At 46.1% G+C, this 21,795-nt stretch overlaps 2 protein-coding genes and 1 pseudogene across 2 annotated transcripts in view; all 3 read left to right on the top strand.

Annotated features, from left to right (window-relative positions):
- Positions 1-10,176, top strand: part of LOC123727345 (serine/threonine-protein kinase receptor R3-like) — a 47,432-nt pseudogene extending 37,256 nt beyond the window's left edge.
- A 4,627-nt stretch (positions 10,177-14,803) lies between these two features.
- Positions 14,804-21,795, top strand: part of acv1b (Activin receptor type-1B) — a 32,147-nt gene continuing 25,155 nt past the window's right edge. Inside the window, exon 1 of the mRNA XM_045695173.1 lies at positions 14,804-15,147. Coding sequence (XP_045551129.1) covers positions 15,084-15,147 — 64 coding nt within the window. The 5' untranslated portion in view covers positions 14,804-15,083. The remainder of the gene's footprint in view (positions 15,148-21,795) is intronic.
- On the top strand, positions 16,966-19,075 carry LOC106572672 (activin receptor type-1). The gene is made up of 2 exons (XM_014147053.2): positions 16,966-17,328; positions 18,072-19,075. Exons 1-2 carry the CDS (start codon positions 17,161-17,163, stop codon positions 18,216-18,218), a joined length of 315 nt encoding a protein of 104 aa, XP_014002528.1. The 5' UTR covers positions 16,966-17,160; the 3' UTR covers positions 18,219-19,075.

Raw genomic sequence — 21,795 nt, 5'->3', positions numbered from 1 at the left:
TGGTGTCTGTGGTGTCTGTGGTGCCGTGGTGTCTGTAGTTCATGGTGTCGGTGGTGTCTCTTGTGTCATGGTGTCTGTCATGTCGAGGTGTTTGTAGTGTCATATTGTCTGTAGAGTCATGGTGTCTAGTGTCTGTGGTGGCATGGTGTCTGTAGTGTCATGGTGTCGGTAGTTTTATGTTGTCTGTAGTGTCATGTTGTCTGTAGTGTTGTGGTGTCTGTAGTGTCGTGGTGTCTGTAGTGTTGTGGTGTCTGTAGTGTTGTGGTGTCTAGTGATGGTGTCTGTGGGGTCATAGTGTCATGGTGTCTAGGGTCACGGTGTCTGTAGTGTTGTGGTGTCTGTAGTGTCATGGCGTCTGTAGTGGCATGGTGTCTGTAGTTTCGTGGTGTCTGTAGTGGCATGGTGTCTGTAGTTCCGTGGTGTCTGTAGTTCATGGTGTCTGTAGTGGCATGGTGTCTGTAGTTTCGTGGTGTCTGTAGTTCATGGTGTCTGTAGTGCCATGGTGGCTGTGATGTCTGTAGTGTCGTGATGTCTGTAGTGTCATGTTGTCTTTAGTGTCATGGTGTCTGTAGTGTCATGGTGTCTGTAGTGTCATTGTGTCTGTAGTGTCATGGTGTCTGTAATGTCATGGTGTCTGCAGTGTCATGGTGTCTGTAGTGTCATGATGTCTATAGTGTCATGGTGTTATGGTGCCATGGTGTCTGTAGTGTCGCGGTGTCTGTAGTGTCACAGTGTCTGTAGTGTCATGATGTCTGTGGTGTTATGGTGTCACGATTGCTGTAGTGTCATGGTGTCTGTTGTTTTATGGTGTCAGTCATGTCACGATATCGTTTGTGTCTGTTGTGTAATGGTTTCGGTAATGCTTTGGTGCCTGTAGTGTCATAAAGTCTGTAGTGTCATAAAGTCTGTAGTGTCATGGTGTCTGTACTGTCATGGTGTCTATAGTGTCATGGTGTCTGTAGTGCATGGTGTCCAATGTCACGGTGTCTGTAATGTTGTGGTGTATGTAATGTCATGGTGCATGTAGTGTCATGGTGTCAGTAGTGTCATGGTGTCGGTAGTGTTGTGGTGCCTGTAGTGTCATGGTGTATGTAGTGTCATGGTGTATGTAGTGTCATGGTGTATGTAGTGTCATGGTGTCGGTAGTGTCATGCTGTATGTAGTGTCATGGTGTCGGTAGTGTCATGGTGTATGTAGTGTCATGGTGTATGTAGTGTCATGGTATCGGTAGTGTCATGCTGTATGTAGTGTCATGGTGTCGGTAGTGTCATGGTGTATGTAGTGTCATGGTGTATGTAGTGTCATGGTATCGGTAGTGTCATGGTGTATGTAGTGTCATGGTGTTGGTAGTGTCATGGTGTCGGTTGTGTCATGGTGTCGGTAGTGTCGTGGTGTCGGTAGTGTCGTGGTGTCGGTAGTGTTGTGGTGTCGGTGGTGTCATGGTGTATGTAGTGTCATGGTGTCGGTAGTGTCATGGTGTCGGTAGTGTCATGGTGTATGTAGTGTCATGGTGTATGTAGTGTCATGGTGTCGGTAGTGTCATGGTGTATGTAGTGTCATGGTGTCGGTAGTGTCATGCTGTATGTAGTGTCATGGTGTCGGTAGTGTCATGGTGGATGTACTGTCATGGTGTATGTAGTGTCATGGTGTATGTAGTGTCATGGTGTATGTAGTGTCATGGTGTCGGTAGTGTCATGGTGTATGTAGTGTCATGGTGTCGGTAGTGTCATGGTGTCGGGTAGTGTCATGGTGTGTGTAGTGTCATGGTGTCGGTAGTGTCATGGTGTCGGTAGTGTCATGGTGTATGTAGTGTCATGGTGTCGGTAGTGTCATGGTGTCGGTAGTGTCATGGTGTTTGTAGTGTCATGGTGTATGTAGTGTCATGGTTTATGTAGTGTCATGGTGTCGGTATTGTCATGGTGTCGGTAGTGTCATGGTGTATGTAGTGTCATGGTGTATGTAGTGTCATGGTGTCGGTAGTGTCATGGTGTCGGTAGTGTCATGGTGTCTGTAGTGTCATGGTGTATGTAGTGTCATGGTGTCGGTAGTGTCATGGTGTATGTAGTGTCATGGTGTCTGTAGTGTCATGGTGTATGTAGTGTCATGGTGTATGTAGTGTCATGGTGTCGGTAGTGTCATGGTGTATGTAGTGTCATGGTGTATGTAGTGTCATGGTGTCGGTAGTGTCATGGTGTATGTAGTGTCATGGTGTATGTAGTGTCATGGTGTCGGTAGTGTCATGGTGTTGGTAGTGTCATGGTGTCTGTAGTGTCATGGTGTATGTAGTGTCATGGTGTCGGTAGTGTCATGGTGTATGTAGTGTCATGGTGTATGTAGTGTCATGGTGTCGGTAGTGTCATGGTGTTGGTAGTGTCATGGTGTCTGTAGTGTCATGGTGTATATGGTGTCGGTAGTGTCATGGTGTATGTAGTGTCATGCTGTATGTAGTGTCACGGTGTCGGTAGTGTCATGGTGTATGTAGTGTCATGGTGTATGTAGTGTCATGGTGTTGGTAGTGTCATGGTGTCGGTAGTGTCATGGTCTCTGTAGTGTCATGGTGTCGGTAGGTAGTGTCATGGTGTATGTAGTGTCATGGTGTCTGTAGTGTCATGGTGTCGGTAGTGTTGTGGTGTCGGTAGTGTCATGGTGTCGGTAGTGTCATGGTGTATGTAGTGTCATGGTGTATGTAGTGTCATGGTGTATGTAGTGTCATGGTGTTGGTAGTGTCATGGTGTATGTAGTGTCATGGTGTCGGTAGTGTCATGGTGTCGGTAGTGTCATGGTGTCGGTAGTGTCATGGTGTATGTAGTGTCATGGTGTCGGTAGTGTCATGGTGTCGGTAGTGTCATGGTGTATGTAGTGTCATGGTGTCGGTAGTGTCATGGTGTCGGTAGTGTTGTGGTGTCGGTAGTGTCATGGTGTATGTAGTGTCATGGTGTCGGTAGTGTCATGGTGTCGGTAGTGTTGTGGTGTCGGTAGTGTCATGGTGTCGGTAGTGTTGTGGTTTCTATAGTATCCTGATGTATGTAGAGTCATGGCGTCGGTAGTATCCTGGTGTATGTAGTGTCATGGTGTCTGTAGTATCCTGATGTATGTAGTGTCATGGTGTCGATAGTGTCATGGTGTCTGTAGTGTCATGGTGTCGGTAGTGTCATGGTGTCGGTAGTGTCATGGTGTCGGTAGTGTTGTGGTGTCGGTAGTGTCATGGTGTATGTAGTGTCATGGTGTCGGTAGTGTCATGGTGTCGGTAGTGTCATGGTGTCGGTAGTGTCGTGGTGTCGGTAGTGTCATGGTGTCGGTAGTGTCATGGTGTATGTAGTGTCATGGTGTCGGTAGTGTCATGGTGTCTGTAGTGTCGTGGTGTCGGTAGTGTCATGGTGTCGGTAGTGTCATGGTGTCGGTAGTGTCATGGTGTCGGTAGTGTCATGGTGTATGTAGTGTCATGGTGTCGGTAGTGTCATGGTGTCGGTAGTGTCATGCTGTATGTAGTGTCATGGTGTCGGTAGTGTCATGGTGTATGTAGTGTCATGGTGTATGTAGTGTCATGGTGTATGTAGTGTCATGGTTTATGTTGTGTCATGGTGTTGGTAGTGTCATGGTGTTGGTAGTGTCATGGTGTCGGTAGTGTCATGGTGTATGTAGTGTCATGGTGTCGGTAGTGTCATGGTGTCGGTAGTGTCATGGTGTATGTAGTGTCATGGTGTCGGTAGTGTCATGATGTCGGTAGTGTCATGGTGTATGTAGTGTCATGGTGTCGGTAGTGTCATGGTGTCGGTAGTGTCATGGTGTATGTAGTGTCATGGTGTATGTAGTGTCATGGTGTATGTAGTGTCATGGTGTCGGTAGTGTCATGGTGTATGTAGTGTCATGGTGTATGTAGTGTCATGGTGTCGGTAGTTTCATGGTGTCGGTAGTGTCATGGTGTATGTAGTGTCATGGTGTATGTAGTGTCATGGTGTATGTAGTGTCATGGTGTCGGTAGTGTCATGGTGTCTGTAGTGTCATGGTGTCGGTAGTGTCATGGCGTCGGTAGTGTCATGGTGTATGTAGTGTCATGGTGTCTGTAATGTCATGGTGTCTGTGGTGTCATGGTGTCATGTAGTGTCATGGTGTCTGTAGTGTCATGGTGTCGGTAGTGTCATGGTGTCTGTAGTGTCATGTGTCGATAGTGTCATGGTGTCGGTAGTGTCATGGTGTATGTAGTGTCATGGTGTCGGTAGTGTCATGGTGTATGTAGTGTCATGGTGTATGTAGTGTCATGGTGTATGTAGTGTCATGGTGTCGGTAGTGTCATGGTGTCGGTAGTGTCATGGTGTCGGTAGTGTCATGGTGTCGGTAGTGTCATGGTGTATGTAGTGTCATGGTGTCGGTAGTGTCATGGTGTATGTAGTGTCATGGTGTCGGTAGTGTCATGCTGTATGTAGTGTCATGGTGTCGGTAGTGTCATGGTGTATGTAGTGTCATGGTGTTGGTAGTGTCATGGTGTCGGTAGTGTCATGGTGTATGTAGTGTCATGGTGTCGGTAGTGTCATGGTGTATGTTGTGTCATGGTGTCGGTAGTGTCATGGTGTCGGTAGTGTCATGGTGTCGGTAGTGTCGTGGTGTCGGTAGTGTCGTGGTGTCTGTAGTGTCATGGTGTATGTAGTGTCATGGTGTATGTAGTGTCATGGTGTATGTAGTGTCATGGTGTCGGTAGTGTCATGGTGTCGGTAGTGTCATGGTGTTGGTAGTGTCATGGTGTCGGTAGTGTCATGGTGTCTGTAGTGTCATGGTGTCGGTAGTGTCATGGTGTATGTTGTGTCATGGTGTCGGTAGTGTCATGGTGTCGGTAGTGTCATGGTGTCGGTAGTGTCGTGGTGTCGGTAGTGTCGTGGTGTCTGTAGTGTCATGGTGTATGTAGTGTCATGGTGTATGTAGTGTCATGGTGTATGTAGTGTCATGGTGTCTGTAGTGTCATGGTGTATGTAGTGTCATGGTGTATGTAGTGTCATGGTGTTGGTAGTGTCATGGTGTCGGTAGTGTCATGGTGTCGGTAGTGTCATGGTGTATGTAGTGTCATGGTGTCGGTAGTGTCGTGGTGTCGGTAGTGTTGTGGTGTCGGTAGTGTCATGGTGTATGTAGTGTCATGGTGTCGGTAGTGTCATGGTGTCGGTAGTGTCGTGGTGTCGGTAGTGTCATGGTGTCTGTAGTGTCATGGTGTCGGTAGTGTCATGGTGTCGGTAGTGTCGTGGTGTCGGTAGTGTCGTGGTGTCGGTAGTGTCATGGTGTCGGTAGTGTCATGGTGTCGGTAGTGTCATGGTGTCTGTAGTGTCATGGTGTCGGTAGTGTCATGGTGTCTGTAGTGTCATGGTGTCGGTAGTGTCATGGTGTCTGTAGTGTCATGGTGTCGGTAGTGTCATGGTGTCGGTAGTGTCGTGGTGTCGGTAGTGTCATGGTGTCTGTAGTGTCATGGTGTCGGTAGTGTCATGGTGTCGGTAGTGTCATGGTGTCGGTAGTGTCATGGTGTCGGTAGTGTCGTGGTGTCTGTAGTGTCATGGTGTCGGTAGTGTCATGGTGTCTATGTAGTGTCATGGTGTCGGTAGTGTCATGGTGTCGGTAGTGTCGTGGTGTCGGTAGTGTCATGGTGTCTGTAGTGTCATGGTGTCGGTAGTGTCGTGGTGTCGGTAGTGTCATGGTGTATGTAGTGTCATGGTGTCGGTAGTGTCATGGTGTATGTAGTGTCATGGTGTCGGTAGTGTCATGGTGTATGTAGTGTCATGGTGTCGGTAGTGTCATGGTGTATGTAGTGTCATGGTGTCGGTAGTGTCATGGTGTGTGTAGTGTCATGGTGTCTGTAGTGTCATGGTGTCGGTAGTGTCATGGTGTCGGTAGTGTCATGGTGTCGGTAGTGTCATGGTGTATGTAGTGTCATGGTGTCGGTAGTGTCATGGTGTCGGTAGTGTCATGGTGTCTGTAGTGTCATGGTGTCGGTAGTGTCATGGTGTCGGTAGTGTCATGGTGTATGTAGTGTCATGGTGTCGGTAGTGTCATGGTGTCGGTAGTGTCATGGTGTATGTAGTGTCATGGTGTATGTAGTGTCATGGTGTATGTAGTGTCATGGTGTCGGTAGTGTCATGGTGTATGTAGTGTCATGGTGTCGGTAGTGTCATGGTGTCGGTAGTGTCATGGTGTATGTAGTGTCATGGTGTATGTAGTGTCATGGTGTATGTAGTGTCATGGTGTCGGTAGTGTCATGGTGTCTGTAGTGTCATGGTGTCGGTAGTGTCATGGCGTCGGTAGTGTCATGGTGTATGTAGTGTCATGGTGTCTGTAGTGTCATGGTGTCTGTGGTGTCATGGTGTATGTAGTGTCATGGTGTCGGTAGTGTCATGGTGTCTGTAGTGTCATGGTGTCGATAGTGTCATGGTGTCTGTAGTGTCATGGTGTCGGTAGTGTCATGGTGTCGGTAGTGTCATGGTGTATGTAGTGTCATGGTGTATGTAGTGTCATGGTGTATGTAGTGTCATGGTGTATGTAGTGTCATGGTGTCGGTAGTGTCATGGTGTCGGTAGTGTCATGGTGTCGGTAGTGTCATGGTGTCGGTAGTGTCATGGTGTATGTAGTGTCATGGTGTCGGTAGTGTCATGGTGTATGTAGTGTCATGGTGTCGGTAGTGTCATGCTGTATGTAGTGTCATGGTGTCGGTAGTGTCATGGTGTATGTAGTGTCATGGTGTTGGTAGTGTCATGGTGTCGGTAGTGTCATGGTGTATGTAGTGTCATGGTGTCGGTAGTGTCATGGTGTATGTTGTGTCATGGTGTCGGTAGTGTCATGGTGTCGGTAGTGTCATGGTGTCGGTAGTGTCGTGGTGTCGGTAGTGTCGTGGTGTCTGTAGTGTCATGGTGTATGTAGTGTCATGGTGTATGTAGTGTCATGGTGTATGTAGTGTCATGGTGTCTGTAGTGTCATGGTGTATGTAGTGTCATGGTGTATGTAGTGTCATGGTGTTGGTAGTGTCATGGTGTCGGTAGTGTCATGGTGTCGGTAGTGTCATGGTGTCGGTAGTGTCATGGTGTATGTAGTGTCATGGTGTCGGTAGTGTTGTGGTGTCGGTAGTGTTGTGGTGTCGGTAGTGTCATGGTGTATGTAGTGTCATGGTGTCGGTAGTGTCATGGTGTCGGTAGTGTCGTGGTGTCGGTAGTGTCATGGTGTATGTAGTGTCATGGTGTCGGTAGTGTCATGGTGTCGGTAGTGTCGTGGTGTCGGTAGTGTCGTGGTGTATGTAGTGTCATGGTGTCGGTAGTGTCATGGTGTCGGTAGTGTCCTGGTGTCGGTTGTGTCGTGGTGTCTGTAGTGTCATGGTGTCAGTAGTGTCATGGTGTCGGTAGTGTCATGGTGTCGGTAGTGTCATGGTGTCGGTAGTGTCGTGGTGTCGGTAGTGTCATGGTGTATGTAGTGTCATGGTGTCGGTAGTGTCATGGTGTTGGTAGTGTCATGGTGTCGGTAGTGTCATGGTGTCGGTAGTGTCATGGTGTCATGGTGTCGGTAGTGTCGTGGTGTCGGTAGTGTCATGGTGTATGTAGTGTCATGGTGTCTGTAGTGTCATGGTGTCGGTAGTGTCATGGTGTCGGTAGTGTCATGGTGTCGGTAGTGTCATGGTGTCATGGTGTCGGTAGTGTCGTGGTGTCGGTAGTGTCATGGTGTATGTAGTGTCATGGTGTCTGTAGTGTCATGGTGTCGGTAGTGTCATGGTGTCGGTAGTGTCATGGTGTCTGTAGTGTCATGGTGTCAGTAGTGTCATGGTGTCGGTAGGTAGTGTCATGGTGTCGGTAGGTAGTGTCATGGTTTCGGTAGGTAGTGTCATGGTGTCAGTAGTGTCATGGTGTCGGTAGGTAGTGTCATGGTGTCGGTAGTGTCATGGTGTCGGTAGGTAGTGTCATGGTGTCAGTAGGTAGTGTCATGGTGTCGGTGGGTAGTGTCATGGTGTCGGTAGGTAGTGTCATGGTGTCGGTAGGTAGTGTCATGATGTCGGTAGGTAGTGTCATGGTGTCGGGTAGGTAGTGTCATGGTGTCAGTAGTGTCATGGTGTCGGTAGGTAGTGTCATGGTGTCGGTAGGTAGTGTCATGGTGTCGGTAGGTAGTGTCATGGTGTCTGTGTCACAGTGTCTGTAGTTTTCCCACCAAATCCTTGCCACCTCAGTCATCATTATGTAAGATGGAATGTTGGCTGACTCCTTTAGAATGAAGATGTAGATGTACTGGTACTGTCTGTATATGTAACATGTGTTCATCAGTTGTGATTGTGTTTGTTCTTCCAGGGATAGTGGAAGAGTACCGTCCACCCTTCTTTGACATGGTGCCCTCTGACCCCAGCTTTGAGGAGATGAAGAAGGTGGTGTGTATGGACAAGCAAAGACCCAGTATGCACAACAGGCTGCACTCCCACCCGGTGAGACAAACACATGCACATACTCTGAGTGCACAAAACATTAGGAACACCTTCTCTTTCCATGACATAGTCTGATCAGGTGAATCGAGATGAAAGCTATGGTCCCTTATTGATGTCACTTGTTAAATCAACTTTAATCAAATCAAAATCAAATTTTATTGGTCACATACACATGGTTAGCAGATGTTATTGCGAGTGTAGCGAAATGCAGGTGAGGAGATGGGTTAAAGAAGGATTTTTAAGCCTTGAGACAATTGAGACATTGATTGTGTATGTGACCATTCAGAGGGTGAATGGGCAAGACAAAAGATTGAAGTGCCCTTGAACGGGGTATGGTAGTAGGTACCAGGCGCACCGGTTTGAGAATGTCAAGAGCTGCAATGCTGCTGGGTTTTTCACGCTCAACAGTTTCTTGTGTTTATCAAGAATGGTCCTCCACCCAAAAGACATCCTGCCAATTTGTTACAACTGTGGGAAATATTGGAGTCAACATGGGCCAGCATCCCTGTGGAACGCTTTCGACACCTTGTTGTCCATGCCCCAACGAATTGAGGCTGTTCTGCGGGCAAAAGGGAGTGCAAGTCAATATTTGGAAGGTGTTTCTAATGTTTTGTACAGTCAGTGTATAGACACGTGCACACACACCACCAATAGTAAAGGTATAATAGTGACTTTCTACTGTACGTACAGTGATAGAACAGTGTGATTTTATGGTGGGTCTCTCTCTCTTTCTTTGTGTACAGATCCTGTCTTCCATTACCAAGATAATGAAGGAGTGTTGGTTCCAGAGCCCTCCAGCCCGCCTAACAGCTCTCCGTGTCAGGAAGACCCTCTCCAAGCTGGACCAGGACCATGACTACCCCACAGAGAAACTCAAAATGGATCTGTAGGCCTCAACTCCAGACTACAAGCAGGACGTCTAGACCATAACATAAGACTACAACCAGCACACCAACAATAGGGCTGATAGTCTTTTATAGAGACTATCTATATCCTTTGCTACTATGTAAGACTCTCAGTGTCCCATATTTCTGGTGCCTCTTCCTAAAAGGCCCTCACCAACCTTCTGTATACTGCCTGGTTCATTTAATCAGGAATACGATAGAAGAATTGTATGCATTTGCTTTGGCATATTAATTTGGCGAGATCGGGGAATGGGACAAGCATAAGCATAGACAAATGAGGACTTGGATTTTTGAAGAGTTTACTGAAAGGACTTCCATAGAACATGGACATTGTTTTCTCCTAGCGGCCCACAGAGATCATCAGAGTTTGGTCCTTGTTATAGCCTTATCCTGTGATGCTTTGGGGATGGACGTGCCGCCTTTGGATCAGTGAGGCGTGATGTATGATCAGAATGATCATTGCAAGAGGTCGTTAATGTCTTGCTAGTGCCTTATTTGTTTTGATGCACTATACAGAATCTATACATATTCATTGATTTTGTATATCCTGGAAGCCTTTAGAGCTGACCATAAACAGTACCCTGATAATGTGTTACTCATGATCATAGTATATGCCCAGAGATAATGAATTAGTTGTATCTAACAATAGAATAATGTATCTTTCACCAGCATTGAATTTACTGTAAAAGCTGCTCAAAGTTAAAGTACCTATGTATATTAAGATATTTATGTATTTCTATTTGTCTTTTATCTGAAATGATATATGCAATACTTTCAGCGTAGAAATACTATCATTATCATCACTACCATTCAACATTAAGGGAATAAAAAACATTACATCGATTACAGGGTATTTCATTTATCCATAGATACATGTTTATTAACCTAAAATGGTTGAAATGTGTTTGTATACTGCTCACCTCACACTGAAATTACATTTGAATTAGGCTACTAAAAGATGAGCTGTTATGCTGGTTGGAAAAAGGGCATAATTGTCCACCAGAGGGCACCAGACACTATATAGATCATCTTTGACTCAAATGAATGATCCCTTTGGTTCAGTGGAGTAGTCTTCAGCTAAGTTTTTCAGCATTGGCCTACAATCCAAAACAATCAAAAATATTGTCAAAATCTGCATCTTTTTTGCATATTTTTTTTGCATATTTTGCATATTCACTTTGTCTTTGATTTTAATTTGTTCTATTCAGATGTTATTTGTAAGTGTCAGTTGGCACTGTGAATGCCTGGATTTATATCAGTCTTAATTGCCGGGGCAGGATGCCACTCTACAAGGAGCTATCAGCAGATATTTCACCCAGACCTACTGTATATTTACTTTTCCAGAGAAATGCATAATGGGACAAACTCCTGCTCATACATAAACAGATACTCTTACATTCATGCATGCACCCACACAGGCGTACAGTGCCAGTTAAAAGTTTGGACACACCTACTCATTCAAAGCATTTTCTTTATTTTTACTATTTTCTACATTGTAGAATAATAGTGAAGACATCAAACTATGAAATAACACATATGGAATCATGTTTGCCATGATGACAGCTTTGTGTACTCTTGGCATTCTCTCAACCAGCTTCATGAAGTAGTCACCTGGAATGCATTTCAATTAACAGGTGTGCCTTGTTAAAAGTTCATTTGTGGAATTTCTTTATTTCTTAATGCATTTGAGCCAATCAGTTGTGTTGTGCCAAGGTAGGGTGGCATACAGAAGATAGCCCTATTTGGTAAAAGAACAAGTAAAATGATGGTAAGAACAGCTCAAATAAGCAAAGAGAAACGACAATCCATCATTACTTTAAGACATGAATGTCAGTCAATACGGAACATTTCAAGAACTTTAAAAGTTTCGTCAAGTGTAGTCGCAAAAACCAAGCACTACGATGAAACTGGCTCTCATGAGGACCGGCATAGGAAAGGAAGACCCAGAGTTACCTCTGCTGCGGAGGATAAGTTAATTAGAGTTAACTGCACCTCAGATTGCAGCCCAAATAAATGCTTCACAGAGTTCAAGTAACAGACACATCTCAACATCAACTGTTCAGAGGAGACTGTGTGAATCAGGCAAAAGAAACACTATTAAAGGACACTAATAAGAAGAAGATACTTTTTTGGGCCAAGAAACACAGGCAATGGACACTAGACCGGTGGAAATCTGTCCTTTGGTCTGATGAGTCCAAGTTTGAGATTTTTGGTTCTAATCGCCGTGTCTTTGTGAGACGCAGAGTAGGTGAACGGATGATCTCCACATGTATGGTTCCCATCTTGTGATGGGGTGGGGGTGCTTTTCTGGTGACACTGTTAGTGATTTATTTAGAATTCAAGGCACACTTAACCAGCATGGCTACCACAGCATTCTGCAGCGATACGCCCTCCCATCTGGGACTATCATTTGTTTTTCAACAGGACAATGACCCAAAACACACCTCCAGGCTGTGTAAGGGCTATTTGACCAAGAAGGAGAGTGATGGAGTGCTGCATCAGATGACCTGGCCTCTACAATCACCTGACCTCAACCCAATTGAGATGGTTTGGGATGAGTTGGACTGCAGAGTGAAGGAAAAGCAGCCAATAAGTTCTCAGCATATGTGGGAACTCCAACAAGACTGTTGGAAAAGCATTCCTCATAAAGCTGGTTGAGAGAATGCCAAGAGTGTGCAAAGCTGTCATCAAGGCAAATGGTGGCTAATATTTAAAAAGTACATTTTCATTTGTTTATGTAACGCCCTGGCCATAGAGAGGGGTTTTTGTTCTTTATTTTGGTTAGGCCAGGGTGTTACATCGGGTGGGCGTTCTATGTTCTTTTTCTATGTTTTTGTATATCTTTGTTTTGGGCCGTGTGTGGCACAGCTGAAGTTCGTTGTGGTTGATTGGGAGTCACACATAAGTGCATGTTTTTCCGTTGGGGTTTTGTGGGTAATTGTTTCTGTTAGTGTTTGCACCTGACAGGACTGTTGGCTGTCGGTTTTCTCTTTTCTTGTTTTTGTATAGTGTTCACATTGTTCAATTAATAATTAAATGATGAACACTAACTCCGCTGCGTTTTGGTCCACTCTCTCTTCAGACAGCCCTTACAGAATTACCCACCATACCAGGACCAAGCAGCGGAGGATATCTGGCGAGGACCGGGGAACACGGCTGGTAAGGGAACCCGAGAGGCAGCCCCAAGAATATTTTTTGGGGGGGCACAAGGGCAGTTTGGCGGTGCGAGGATGGAGCCCCAGGCCAGCTCCCCGCACTAGCCCTAAGGTGCGTGTGCCCAGACTGGCACATCCTGTACCAGCCCCACGCATCAGGCATCTAGTGCGTCAGCCCAGCCTTGCCAGTCTGGTGCCGCCAGAGCCACCCGCCAGTCAGGAGTCGCCAGAGCCGGCCGCCAGTCAGGAGCTGCCAGAGCTGCCAGAGTGGCCCGCCTGCCCGGAGCTGCCAGAGTGGCCCGCCTGCCCGGAGCTGCCAGAGTGGCCCGCCTGCCCGGATCTGCCAAAGTGGCCCGCCTGCCCGGATCTGCCAGAGTGGCCCGCCTGCCCGGATCTGCCAGAGTGGCCCGCCGTGCCGGATCTGCCAGAGTGGCCCGCCGTGCCGGATCTGCCAGAGTGGTCCGCCAGCCGGGCGCAGCCAGGGTCGCCCGCCAGCCGGGCGAAGTCAGGGTCGCCCACCAGACCTTCGGCGCGGCCAGGTGCGCCACCTAAGAGGGCGACGCCAAGGGTGGGGCAGAGGCCACGTCCCGCACCTGAGCCGCCGCCGTAAGAAGGCCCACCCGGACCCTCCCCTTCAGTGTCAGGTTTTGCAGCCGGAGTCCGCACCTTGGGGGGGGTACTGTAACGCCCTGGCCATAGAGAGGGGTTTTTTGTTCTTTATTTTGGTTAGGCCAGGGTGTTACATTGGGTGGGTGTTCTATGTTCTTTTTCTATGTTTTTGTATTTCTTTGTTTTGGGCCGTGTGTGGCTCCCAATCAGGCACAGCTGAAGTTCGTTGTGGTTGATTGGGAGTCACACATAAGTGCATGTTTTTCCCGTTGGGGTTTTGTGGGTAATTGTTTCTGTTAGTGTTTGCACCTGACAGGACTGTTGGCTGTCGGTTTTCTCTTTTCTTGTTTTTGTATAGTGTTCACATTGTTCAATTAAATATTAAATGATGAACACTAACTCCGCTGAGTTTTGGTCCACTCTCTCTTCAGACAGCCCTTACAGTTTAACACTTTTTGGTTACTACATGATTCCATATGTGTTATTTCATAGTTTGATGTCTTCACTATTATTCTACAATGTAGAAAATAGTAAAAATAAAGAAAAAGCTTTGAATGAGTAGGTGTGTCCAAACTTTTTATTGACACACGCATGTGTGTGCATGCATGCATGCATTAGTGTGTGTGTGGTGTGCGTGTGTGTGTGTGTGTGTGTGTGTGTGTGTGTGTGTGTGTGTGTGTGTGTGTGTGTGTGTGTGTGTGTGTGTGTGTGTGTGTGTGTGTGTGTGTGTGGCTGGTGTTGACCAAACTCCAGAGAGATAATACCTTCCATGCCGCAGTCTGTCTGTCTGGCCATGCAGTCAGATTAAGAGCTGGTTATTTTTAACACCGTAGAAGGGGGTTGTTCAAGTATCAAAGGCCAAGCTCCGCTCTCCTTTTGAGAGAGAGAGAGAGAGAGAGAGTGAGCTGAGCCCCTCTCATGTCTTTCTCCCTGTCCAATTCCAAATGGCTCGGCTGGCTTTGATAGAAGGAGGATTTGACCAGCAGACGTGTGTGTGTGCGCACGCTAGCGTACACTGAAGAAATGAGCAGATTAATTGGGACAGCTTGATAACAGCTAGATATACAACTGCTGTCTGTAGAGACCAAGCAGACACTATTAGACTTCAGGGCAGAACAGAGAGCACTAGCAAAGGGCCAGGTGGTAACAGCAGCAAGAGAGAGAGATATACCATTCTGCCAAATGCATCCCTGATGAGCCTGACCATGTTTATTTTATTATTTAACTAGGCAAGTCAGTTAAGAACAAATTCTTATTTACAATGACGTACTACCCCGGCCAAACCCTAACAACTCTGGGCCAATTGTGCACCGCCCTATGGGACTCCCAATCATGGCCGTTTGTGATACAGCCTGGAATCGAACCAGGGTCTGTAGTGACAGCCTCTAGCACTGAGATGCAGTGCCTTAGACCGTAAATTTGACTAAATTATCTTTCACAAAATCTTCTAATAGGTACTTGCCCAAAATGTTAACATTTTTCACAGTGGCTTTTTCATCATGAGGGCAAATAACCTAAAATACTACTAAAAGATACAGTAAGTGCCCTGATACATTATGTGACAAATAGTCCAGTCAGGTAATATATCTGAATCCTATACCACGAATTGTTAAATCGTGTAGAATTTATCAAAAATCATTCAGTGCAGTTAGAATATTAATTTGCATCACAGACAACCCTATCAGTCCAGCTTCGGGTCTACCATAAGAAAGGGGCTGGAACCAGTAAGAGCGCACCCCTTTAAAACCGAATGCACACCCATTTCATTAACTACGCTGTCTGCATCACTTCGCCTGGCTTTTTGTCTTTTATTTTCATCCCACACGTTTGGAGGCGACAATACACCTTTTTGCTTGTAGTTCTCAATAAAACCCAAAGAAGAAGAAGTTCGCCTGTCTGGCGGTGGCTGTATGGTTTGTGGTGTGTTTAGGTCTGACTGTGGTGTTTACAATACCACACTCCGAATGCGATGGGAATGCTGAAGAAATGGCTTTAAAACAAATCATTCTCACGTTACTGACCCTGTTTGGGTTAGTAGCCATCGGTGATGGTAAGTGAAATGGTTACGTGTGGCCCCTTTGGCTTTTGTCTTCGTGTATGTTTTGTTTGTTTGATGAGAGGGAGAATGGCTTGGCTGGCATCGCCTGTCGATCATCATGGCGCTACCTGTCTAGGATTTATGTAGTGTCATGGTGTCGGTAGTGTCATGGTGTCTGTAGTGTCATGGTGTCGATAGTGTCATGGTGTCTGTATTGTCATGTGTCGATAGTGTCATGGTGTCGGTAGTGTCATGGTGTATGTAGTGTCATGGTGTCGGTAGTGTCATGGTGTATGTAGTGTCATGGTGTATGTAGTGTCATGGTGTATGTAGTGTCATGGTGTCGGTAGTGTCATGGTGTCGGTAGTGTCATGGTGTCGGTAGTGTCATGGTGTATGTAGTGTCATGGTGTCGGTAGTGTCATGGTGTATGTAGTGTCATGGTGTCGGTAGTGTCATGCTGTATGTAGTGTCATGGTGTCGGTAGTGTCATGGTGTATGTAGTGTCATGGTGTTGGTAGTGTCATGGTGTCGGTAGTGTCATGGTGTATGTAGTGTCATGGTGTCGGTAGTGTCATGGTGTATGTTGTGTCATGGTGTCGGTAGTGTCATGGTGTCGGTAGTGTCATGGTGTCGGTAGTGTCGTGGTGTCGGTAGTGTCGTGGTGTCTGTAGTGTCATGGTGTATGTAGTGTCATGGTGTATGTAGTGTCATGGTGTATGTAGTGTCATGGTGTATGTAGTGTCATGGTGTATGTAGTGTCATGGTGTATGTAGTGTCATGGTGTATGTAGTGTCATGGTGTCTGTAGTGTCATGGTGTATGTAGTGTCATGGTGTATGTAGTGTCATGGTGTTGGTAGTGTCATGGTGTCGGTAGTGTCATGGTGTCGGTAGTGTCATGGTGTCGGTAGTGTCATGGTGTCGGTAGTGTCATGGTGTATGTAGTGTCATGGTGTCGGTAGTGTTGTGGTGTCGGTAGTGTTGTGGTGTCGGTAGTGTCATGGTGTATGTAGTGTCATGGTGTCGGTAGTGTCATGGTGTCGGTAGTGTCGTGGTGTCGGTAGTGTCATGGTGTATGTAGTGTCATGGTGTCGGTAGTGTCATGGTGTCGGTAGTGTCATGGTGTCGGTGGTGTCGGTAGTGTCGTGGTGTATGTAGTGTCATGGTGTCGGTAGTGTCATGGTGTCGGTAGTGTCCTGGTGTCGGTTGTGTCATGGTGTCTGTAGTGTCATGGTGTCAGTAGTGTCATGGTGTCGGTAGTGTCATGGTGTCGGTAGTGTCGTGGTGTCGGTAGTGTCGTGGTGTCGGTAGTGTCGTGGTGTATGTAGTGTCATGGTGTCGGTAGTGTCGTGGTGTTGGTAGTGTCATGGTGTCGGTAGTGTCATGGTGTCGGTAGTGTCATGGTGTCATGGTGTCGGTAGTGTCGTGGTGTCGGTAGTGTCATGGTGTATGTAGTGTCATGGTGTCTGTAGTGTCATGGTGTCGGTAGTGTCATGGTGTCGGTAGTGTCATGGTGTCTGTAGTGTCATGGTGTCAGTAGTGTCATGGTGTCGGTAGGTAGTGTCATGGTGTCGGTAGGTAATGTCATGGTGTCGGTAGGTAGTGTCATGGTGTCAGTAGTGTCATGGTGTCGGTAGGTAGTGTCATGGTGTCGGTAGTGTCATGGTGTCGGTAGGTAGTGTCATGGTGTCAGTAGGTAGTGTCATGGTGTCGGTGGGTAGTGTCATGGTGTCGGTAGGTAGTGTCATGGTGTCGGTAGGTAGTGTCATGGTGTCGGTAGGTAGTGTCATGGTGTCGGTAGGTAGTGTCATGGTGTCAGTAGTGTCATGGTGTCGGTAGGTAGTGTCATGGTGTCGGTAGGTAGTGTCATGGTGTCGGTAGGTAGTGTCATGGTGTCTGTGTCACAGTGTCTGTAGTTTTCCCACCAAATCCTTGCCACCTCAGTCATCATTATGTAAGATGGAATGTTGGCTGACTCCTTTAGAATGAAGATGTAGATGTACTGGTACTGTCTGTATATGTAACATGTGTTCATCAGTTGTGATTGTGTTTGTTCTTCCAGGGATAGTGGAAGAGTACCGTCCACCCTTCTTTGACATGGTGCCCTCTGACCCCAGCTTTGAGGAGATGAAGAAGGTGGTGTGTATGGACAAGCAAAGACCCAGTATGCACAACAGGCTGCACTCCCACCCGGTGAGACAAACACATGCACATACTCTGAGTGCACAAAACATTAGGAACACCTTCTCTTTCCATGACATAGTCTGATCAGGTGAATCGAGATGAAAGCTATGGTCCCTTATTGATGTCACTTGTTAAATCAACTTTAATCAAATCAAAATCAAATTTTATTGGTCACATACACATGGTTAGCAGATGTTATTGCGAGTGTAGCGAAATGCAGGTGAGGAGATGGGTTAAAGAAGGATTTTTAAGCCTTGAGACAATTGAGACATTGATTGTGTATGTGACCATTCAGAGGGTGAATGGGCAAGACAAAAGATTGAAGTGCCCTTGAACGGGGTATGGTAGTAGGTACCAGGCGCACCGGTTTGAGAATGTCAAGAGCTGCAATGCTGCTGGGTTTTTCACGCTCAACAGTTTCTTGTGTTTATCAAGAATGGTCCTCCACCCAAAAGACATCCTGCCAATTTGTTACAACTGTGGGAAATATTGGAGTCAACATGGGCCAGCATCCCTGTGGAACGCTTTCGACACCTTGTTGTCCATGCCCCAACGAATTGAGGCTGTTCTGCGGGCAAAAGGGAGTGCAAGTCAATATTTGGAAGGTGTTTCTAATGTTTTGTACAGTCAGTGTATAGACACGTGCACACACACCACCAATAGTAAAGGTATAATAGTGACTTTCTACTGTACGTACAGTGATAGAACAGTGTGATTTTATGGTGGGTCTCTCTCTCTTTCTTTGTGTACAGATCCTGTCTTCCATTACCAAGATAATGAAGGAGTGTTGGTTCCAGAGCCCTCCAGCCCGCCTAACAGCTCTCCGTGTCAGGAAGACCCTCTCCAAGCTGGACCAGGACCATGACTACCCCACAGAGAAACTCAAAATGGATCTGTAGGCCTCAACTCCAGACTACAAGCAGGACGTCTAGACCATAACATAAGACTACAACCAGCACACCAACAATAGGGCTGATAGTCTTTTATAGAGACTATCTATATCCTTTGCTACTATGTAAGACTCTCAGTGTCCCATATTTCTGGTGCCTCTTCCTAAAAGGCCCTCACCAACCTTCTGTATACTGCCTGGTTCATTTAATCAGGAATACGATAGAAGAATTGTATGCATTTGCTTTGGCATATTAATTTGGCGAGATCGGGAATGGGACAAGCATAAGCATAGACAAATGAGGACTTGGATTTTTGAAGAGTTTACTGAAAGGACTTCCATAGAACATGGACATTGTTTTCTCCTAGCGGCCCACAGAGATCATCAGAGTTTGGTCCTTGTTATAGCCTTATCCTGTGATGCTTTGGGGATGGACGTGCCGCCTTTGGATCAGTGAGGCGTGATGTATGATCAGAATGATCATTGCAAGAGGTCGTTAATGTCTTGCTAGTGCCTTATTTGTTTTGATGCACTATACAGAATCTATACATATTCATTGATTTTGTATATCCTGGAAGCCTTTAGAGCTGACCATAAACAGTACCCTGATAATGTGTTACTCATGATCATAGTATATGCCCAGAGATAATGAATTAGTTGTATCTAACAATAGAATAATGTATCTTTCACCAGCATTGAATTTACTGTAAAAGCTGCTCAAAGTTAAAGTACCTATGTATATTAAGATATTTATGTATTTCTATTTGTCTTTTATCTGAAATGATATATGCAATACTTTCAGCGTAGAAATACTATCATTATCATCACTACCATTCAACATTAAGGGAATAAAAAACATTACATCGATTACAGGGTATTTCATTTATCCATAGATACATGTTTATTAACCTAAAATGGTTGAAATGTGTTTGTATACTGCTCACCTCACACTGAAATTACATTTGAATTAGGCTACTAAAAGATGAGCTGTTATGCTGGTTGGAAAAAGGGCATAATTGTCCACCAGAGGGCACCAGACACTATATAGATCATCTTTGACTCAAATGAATGATCCCTTTGGTTCAGTGGAGTAGTCTTCAGCTAAGTTTTTCAGCATTGGCCTACAATCCAAAACAATCAAAAATATTGTCAAAATCTGCATCTTTTTTGCATATTTTTTTTGCATATTTTGCATATTCACTTTGTCTTTGATTTTAATTTGTTCTATTCAGATGTTATTTGTAAGTGTCAGTTGGCACTGTGAATGCCTGGATTTATATCAGTCTTAATTGCCGGGGCAGGATGCCACTCTACAAGGAGCTATCAGCAGATATTTCACCCAGACCTACTGTATATTTACTTTTCCAGAGAAATGCATAATGGGACAAACTCCTGCTCATACATAAACAGATACTCTTACATTCATGCATGCACCCACACAGGCGTACAGTGCCAGTTAAAAGTTTGGACACACCTACTCATTCAAAGCATTTTCTTTATTTTTACTATTTTCTACATTGTAGAATAATAGTGAAGACATCAAACTATGAAATAACACATATGGAATCATGTTTGCCATGATGACAGCTTTGTGTACTCTTGGCATTCTCTCAACCAGCTTCATGAAGTAGTCACCTGGAATGCATTTCAATTAACAGGTGTGCCTTGTTAAAAGTTCATTTGTGGAATTTCTTTATTTCTTAATGCATTTGAGCCAATCAGTTGTGTTGTGCCAAGGTAGGGTGGCATACAGAAGATAGCCCTATTTGGTAAAAGAACAAGTAAAATGATGGTAAGAACAGCTCAAATAAGCAAAGAGAAACGACAATCCATCATTACTTTAAGACATGAATGTCAGTCAATACGGAACATTTCAAGAACTTTAAAAGTTTCGTCAAGTGTAGTCGCAAAAACCAAGCACTACGATGAAACTGGCTCTCATGAGGACCGGCATAGGAAAGGAAGACCCAGAGTTACCTCTGCTGCGGAGGATAAGTTAATTAGAGTTAACTGCACCTCAGATTGCAGCCCAAATAAATGCTTCACAGAGTTCAAGTAACAGACACATCTCAACATCAACTGTTCAGAGGAGACTGTGTGAATCAGGCAAAAGAAACACTATTAAAGGACACTAATAAGAAGAAGAGACTTTTTGGGCCAAGAAACACAGGCAATGGACACTAGACCGGTGGAAATCTGTCCTTTGGTCTGATGAGTCCAAGTTTGAGATTTTTGGTTCTAATCGCCGTGTCTTTGTGAGACGCAGAGTAGGTGAACGGATGATCTCCACATGTATGGTTCCCATCTTGTGATGGGGTGGGGGTGCTTTTCTGGTGACACTGTTAGTGATTTATTTAGAATTCAAGGCACACTTAACCAGCATGGCTACCACAGCATTCTGCAGCGATACGCCCTCCCATCTGGGACTATCATTTGTTTTTCAACAGGACAATGACCCAAAACACACCTCCAGGCTGTGTAAGGGCTATTTGACCAAGAAGGAGAGTGATGGAGTGCTGCATCAGATGACCTGGCCTCTACAATCACCTGACCTCAACCCAATTGAGATGGTTTGGGATGAGTTGGACTGCAGAGTGAAGGAAAAGCAGCCAATAAGTTCTCAGCATATGTGGGAACTCCAACAAGACTGTTGGAAAAGCATTCCTCATAAAGCTGGTTGAGAGAATGCCAAGAGTGTGCAAAGCTGTCATCAAGGCAAATGGTGGCTAATATTTAAAAAGTACATTTTCATTTGTTTATGTAACGCCCTGGCCATAGAGAGGGGTTTTTTGTTCTTTATTTTGGTTAGGCCAGGGTGTTACATCGGGTGGGCGTTCTATGTTCTTTTTCTATGTTTTTGTATATCTTTGTTTTGGGCCGTGTGTGGCACAGCTGAAGTTCGTTGTGGTTGATTGGGAGTCACACATAAGTGCATGTTTTTCCGTTGGGGTTTTGTGGGTAATTGTTTCTGTTAGTGTTTGCACCTGACAGGACTGTTGGCTGTCGGTTTTCTCTTTTCTTGTTTTTGTATAGTGTTCACATTGTTCAATTAATAATTAAATGATGAACACTAACTCCGCTGCGTTTTGGTCCACTCTCTCTTCAGACAGCCCTTACAGAATTACCCACCATACCAGGACCAAGCAGCGGAGGATATCTGGCGAGGACCGGGGAACACGGCTGGTAAGGGAACCCGAGAGGCAGCCCCAAGAATATTTTTTGGGGGGCACAAGGGCAGTTTGGCGGTGCGAGGATGGAGCCCCAGGCCAGCTCCCCGCACTAGCCCTAAGGTGCGTGTGCCCAGACTGGCACATCCTGTACCAGCCCCACGCATCAGGCATCTAGTGCGTCAGCCCAGCCTTGCCAGTCTGGTGCCGCCAGAGCCACCCGCCAGTCAGGAGTCGCCAGAGCCGGCCGCCAGTCAGGAGCTGCCAGAGCTGCCAGAGTGGCCCGCCTGCCCGGAGCTGCCAGAGTGGCCCGCCTGCCCGGAGCTGCCAGAGTGGCCCGCCTGCCCGGATCTGCCAAAGTGGCCCGCCTGCCCGGATCTGCCAGAGTGGCCCGCCTGCCCGGATCTGCCAGAGTGGCCC

This window comes from Salmo salar, chromosome ssa15 (genome assembly GCF_905237065.1).
Source record: "Salmo salar chromosome ssa15, Ssal_v3.1, whole genome shotgun sequence".
NCBI classification, from domain to species: Eukaryota; Metazoa; Chordata; class Actinopteri; order Salmoniformes; family Salmonidae; genus Salmo; species Salmo salar.
The sequence above is the reverse complement of the archived record's forward strand: the minus strand, read 5'-3'. Positions and strand labels throughout refer to the sequence as shown.